At 37.3% G+C, this 6,000-nt stretch overlaps 1 protein-coding gene across 1 annotated transcript in view; it reads left to right on the top strand.

Moving 5' to 3' along the window:
• Positions 1 to 563, top strand: part of pkd1l3 (polycystic kidney disease 1-like 3) — a 44,013-nt gene extending 43,450 nt beyond the window's left edge. Inside the window, exon 13 of the mRNA XM_061887297.1 lies at positions 38 to 563. Coding sequence (XP_061743281.1) covers positions 38 to 84 — 47 coding nt within the window. The 3' untranslated portion in view covers positions 85 to 563. The remainder of the gene's footprint in view (positions 1 to 37) is intronic.
• Positions 564 to 6,000: the final 5,437 nt, after the last annotated feature.

Here is a 6,000-nt window from a genome sequence, read left to right as displayed (position 1 = left end):
ACATTAACGTGGCTGTTGTGTGTTTTTCTTTTACCAGAACAACAAGACAAGTGCAGGCGTTATTGCGGCAGGGATTCGCTCTGAGAGGACTGGAAAAACACTCACAAGCTTCTTTTTGACACGGTTAGGGTTTTTTTTAAAGAGAATACTAAAATTACAAAAACATAGAAATTATAGAATAAATAGGTATTAATATGAAATGATGCATGCAGGATACCAAAATATGAAACGATTCTGATTACACAAAATACATTGTTATTTCATATAAATAATCACATGAACATTTTTTTTAATGTTTAGAATAGGCTGCATTGTTAGGTTTATAGGATCCACATAGCAGAATGACAATGTATGTTGTATATTTATTATAGGAACTGGTGTGCTAATTTTGACATACTGTAATGTGTCAACATTGTTCAGACAACTAATAATACTCATCATTAATATGTTTTCTGTTAGAAGGATGTATCATTTATTTTGACCATGTTGTTGGTAAATGTTTGCCTTTATTCTAGATATTTTCAAAATGGACAAACTTTCAATAAATGGCCAGTAAGATTTTATGTTACGTTATGTTTTGTTGTTTTATTGCCAACTCATGGCAAATGAATATAATTCACAAAGAATGGTGTAGAGGTTGCTCTCTCATGGGTTTCTCGGACCACCACACACTGCCAGGAGAGCCCGGAATTCAGGGTATAACACTGTTTTATTTTCATAAATGTGCAGAGGCTTTTCCTTTCCAGCAAAATGTGTTTCTCTCCTGCATCCACCCAGCAGCACCTACAAATCCGACTACATGTCTCATCTCGGCTGCTGCTAATAAAGGCGACAGGTGATTAGATAACAACACCCACCTGGGCCATCTACGCACCTGTCGCTGTCTTCGAGGCCGGTACTGGCACACCCCGTTCCGCAGCAAAAAGGAGGGATTTTTCAAATTGACTGTGTCGCTACTAAAAGTGCTTCACCTCAGGCCAACATATGAAATAACAAGTGAGTGTAAGAAATTGAAATGTGGCCCCTTTGGCCAAAATTAATTAAAAAAACATAAAATAAATATGCATATAGAAAAATAATGTAGTAACTTGAAGTAAGGAATGAAGATTAAAAACCAATAACAAACAATTTAAAAAAAATAAACTAAAAGCAGTCTTTCTCTCATAATGTGTCAACTTTTTTTCTTAGAAAATCGGGAAAAATTTTTCATATTCTTTGTTTAATATTGCAATATTTTTCTCGAAAAAAATTTTTCATGTAAAATTATTACTTCTTAATGCAAAATGGTGACATTTCTCATACAAAATTCTGACTTACATTACAATATTGCCAATGTTTTGTTTTTGGAAAATATGTACATTTTTTGTCACTATTTTACTATTTTGTCACAGCAAAATTCCAATTATTATTATAATATTGCCATAATGTAAAATGTTCTCCTAAAATTGTGACTTTTGTCGAGTAAGATTACGACTCTTTTCATAAAATTGACAACATTTGAAGTTTTTCTTGTAAAATTACAACTGTTATTGAGTAAAATTCCAACTTTTATCATAATATTGCACAAATGTTCAGTTTTTCTTGTAAAATTTTGACTTGCATTGAGTAAAATGACTACTTTAGTTATAATACTGCCAAAATTCAAAGTTTTCTTTGTGAAATTGTGACCTTTTTCTTGTGAAATTCCAACAATTTTTTCAAAACAAGCTTTTTTATATTTGCATAGTGTGTATATATTGGTAATGTTGTAAATACTCTTCTTTATATATCTAGAAAGGGTGGTCTTAAAGAGGTAGGCATTTTTTGGAGGTTTCAAGAAGGTAACAAATACGTGTGTGTGTGTGTGTGTGTGTGTGTGTGTGTGTGTGTGTGTGTGTGTGTGTGTGTGTGTGTGTGTGTGTGTGTGTGTGTGTGTGTGTGTGTGTGTGTGTGTGATCTAGATAGATGTGTGTGTTCTTATGCCATGAACAAGGAAAAGTACCTTCCATATGAGGATGTGTGAACAAGTTAGGACATAAATCATGGTCTCAAAACGGAAAACCATTGCTTCTAATAGAGAATGTCTCATGTGCACCCCTGCTGGTGAAATCTATCACAATTAGGGTGGTCCCAAAAAGGAGGGATTTTTCAAATTGACTGTGTCGCTTTTAAAATTGCTCCCCCTCTGGTCAACATATAAAATATGTTGACCAGAGGTTGCTGTTCTTGTAAAATATTGAAATTTTTTGAGTGAAATTACTTGCGTCATAATTTTGCCGAGCAAACTTCCAATTATTATTACAATATTGCGAAAACGTGAAATGTTCTTATAAAATTGTGACTTTTGTCGAGTAAGATTATGACTCTTGTAATAAAATTGACAACATTTTAAGCTTTTTTTGTAAAATTGCGACTGATATTCAGTGAAAATCTATCAATCAATAAATGTTTACTTATATAGCCCTGAATCACAAGTGTCTCAAAGGGCTGCACAAGTCACAACGACATCCTCGGTTCAGAGCAAAGGCTGTGCCTTTAAGGTTTATTGGCACTCTGTTCTTCTTCTCCCTATGTCCGTGTACACAGCGGCGTTTTAAAAAGTCATAAATTTTACTTTTTGAAACAGATACCCATCATTTTGAAACCGATACCGATAATTTCCGATATTACATTTTAAAGCAGACATCTCTAATAAAAACAATTTTCTTCCAGTCCAAACTTTTGGCAGTAATGTCCCTCCACCATGTGAGATCCACACACTTGCTTCAAAGCCCCAGTAATTCACACTTTACAACAACAGGTGGTGCTGTTATGTCGTTTTAAACAGAGCCGTATATGGAGAGAGTGTGGCCAACTTGGTTTTAAAGTCTGTAGCAATCATGGCGCCCTGAAGTCATGCAAGGGGGTTTTGATCAATCGTTTAGGACAGGGCAATTATTTTGACTCGGGGGCCACATTTAGAGAAAAAAATGTGTCCGGGGGATGGCGTATCTATTTTTAGGATCACTAATACAAAACTTCACAATAATGTCTAATTGAATGCTAAAAACGTTATGACAGAACGCCTTAAAAAACGTAATGGAATTTGAAATTTTTCTATGAAGGATAAAATACCGAATATTGACAAAATATGAACGTCACACCCCCTTTCGATCGACATATTTTACAATCAAGTGAAACGCAACAAAAATGCAACAAACAGTGACATATGAACACAAAGGGTACAAAATAAACCCACCTACAATCTGAAATATATGATATTTGCTGAATTTACCCCAGGATCAATAAAGTACATTCTATTCTATTCTATACATCACTAAGCTTTAGAACTTTGTTGTGAAAAACTCCTTCCGCGTCTGTGGAAACACTTCCTGCCCACACTGCTTGGTGCCTCGTCTGAGCTGCTGTGACATAGATGACCATAGTAACTAATTAGGTTACCATAGTAACTGGTTTATCATCCATAAGCGCATATTCCAAGCATTGAAATACTTAGTATAGTTGAAGACTTACGGTCATTAGAAAACATGACTGCATATCATAATGGCAGCTACACTTTCCATCTTAAACGTCTAAAAAAATTATTTGGGAATGTCCGGCGGGCCAGATTGAAAATCTTAACCAGGCCTTAATTTGCCCTGGTCTGTGTCATGTACTGTTTTGTCACGTCCGAGCCACCGTAGCCTGTGTTCAGTGTGTGACGTCACGAGAGCGAAGAAGAGTTGGACTCACGAGGTTGTTGATAAAACGGGAGTGATCCGAGGCATTGAGTTGAAACGTGTTGCCTGATTATTATTAAATTAAAGGCCTACTGAAACCCACTACTACCAACCACGCAGTCTGATAGTTTATATATCAATAATGAAATATTAACATTGCAACACATGCCAATACGGCCTTTTTAGTTTACTAAATTGCAATTTTAAATTTCTCGCGAAGTGTCGTGTTGAAAACGTCGCAGAATGATGACGCGTGCGTTGGACGTCTCGGGTTGTAGCGGACATTATTTTCCAGCCCGATCCAAGCTATAAGTAGTCTGCTTTAACCGCATAATTACACAGTATTCTGGACATCTGTGTCGCTGAATCTTTTGCAAGTTGTTCAATTAATAATGGAGAAGTCAAAGTAGAAAGATGGAGTTGGGAAGCTTTTAGCCTTTAGCCACATAAACAGCCAGTGTTTATTTGTTTAAAATTCCCGAAGGTGAAGCTTTACTATGGATCAGAGCGGTCAAGCGAACATGGATCCCGACCAAATGTCAACCGGCAGTTTTCGGTGAGAAAATTGTGGTAATAAGTCGGCTCTTACCGGTGACATCAGCGGAGCTTCCAGCAGCGTGACTTGCCTCAGAGACACTGGGTCAACTAACGCCTCCGTGGCCACACCCCCTCGGACTTTAAAGGTACTATTTAATCTGACTAAAACACTAACACAATGGAATTATTCTAGTAAATGTGTGTAATGACACCTGCAATCGCCTTTTTTTTTTCTTTTTTTTTAAACTTTTTATTATTTTACTTTTTTTCTAGTCCTTCAATCTCAATATCCTCATCCACAAATCTTTCATCTTTGCTCAAATTAATGGGGAAAATTGACGCTTTCTCGGTCCGAATCGCTCTAACTGCTGCTGGCTATGATTGTAAACAATGTGAGGATGTGAGGAGCCCTACAACCAGTGATGTCACACGCACATCGTCTGCTACTTCCGGTACAGGCAAGGCTTTTTTATTAGCGACCAAAAGTTGCGAACTTTATCGTGGATGTTCTCTACTAAATCCTTTCAGCAAAAATATGGCAATATCGCGAAATGATCAAGTATGACACATAGAATGGACCTGCTATCCCCGTTTAAATAAGAAAATATAATTTCAGTAGGCTTTTAAGACACCTAAATAAGCATATAGGTAAAACAAGACCTAACAGTCTGCTTTAAGAAAATCTTTTTTCCACTAAGTACCATCTCAGAAAACACTAGGCTCTCCAAGTACCACCGTAATGACCAAAATGACCAACATTAACATAGAGTAGCGTTGTAGGTCTAAGTATTCATTAAATACAAGGCAGCTATTTAACATTTTTAGCCACACGACGCAATATGAACAGTAACACTGTTAAAATATTTAATTGGGCGGTATAGCTCGCTTGGTAGAGTTGCCGTGCCAGCAACTTGACGGTTGCAGGTTCGATCCCCGTTTCCGCCATCCTAGTCACTGCCGTTGTGTCCTTGGGCAAGACACTTTACCCACCTGCTCCCAGTGCCACCCATACTGGTTTAAATGTAACTTAGATATTGGGTTTCACTATGTAAAGCGCTTTGAGTCACTAGAGAAAAAGTGCTATATAAATATAATTCACTTCACTTCACTTCACAATTGATTATTTGGCCTACCATCAGCTGCTGCCTGCGCACCACAGTTTGAGAATCAGATCCTCTGGCGATTCTCTCTCTGATTGGTCAAAAGCCCATCACAGGACTACAGGGCGCCATGTTTGCTACCACCTTATAAAAAACGGATTTGGCCATACTCTCTCTGTACACGGCTTTAATCTTAAAGGGGAACATTATCACCAGACCTATGTAAGCGTCAATATATACCTTGATGTTGCAGAAAAAAGACCATATATATTTTTTAACCGATTTCCAAACTCTAAATGGGTGAATTTTGGCGAATTAAACGCCTTTCTATTATTTATATTATTCATATTCGGAGCGATGACGTCACAGCGTGACATCACATAGGTAGTCAATCCGCCAATTTTCAAACACATTACAAACACCAAGTCAAAGTCAGCTTTGTTATTTTCGGTTTTTTCGACCATTTTCCGTACCTTGGAAACATCTTGCCTCGTCGGTGTGTTGTCGGAGGGTGTAACAACACGATCAGGGACGGATTCAAGTTGACTTACGTGGAGTGTGCATTGATTAGCACGACATGCTAATCGATGCTAACATGCCATTTAGGCTAACTGTATGTACATTTGTAGCTGTATTTGCACCCAGGCTTTCCGTGCACCCACATT

Source organism: Nerophis ophidion, linkage group LG25 (assembly GCF_033978795.1).
Source record: "Nerophis ophidion isolate RoL-2023_Sa linkage group LG25, RoL_Noph_v1.0, whole genome shotgun sequence".
Classification (NCBI taxonomy): Eukaryota; Metazoa; Chordata; class Actinopteri; order Syngnathiformes; family Syngnathidae; genus Nerophis; species Nerophis ophidion.
Note: the sequence above shows the minus strand (reverse complement) of the source record. Positions and strands in the feature narration are given on the sequence as shown.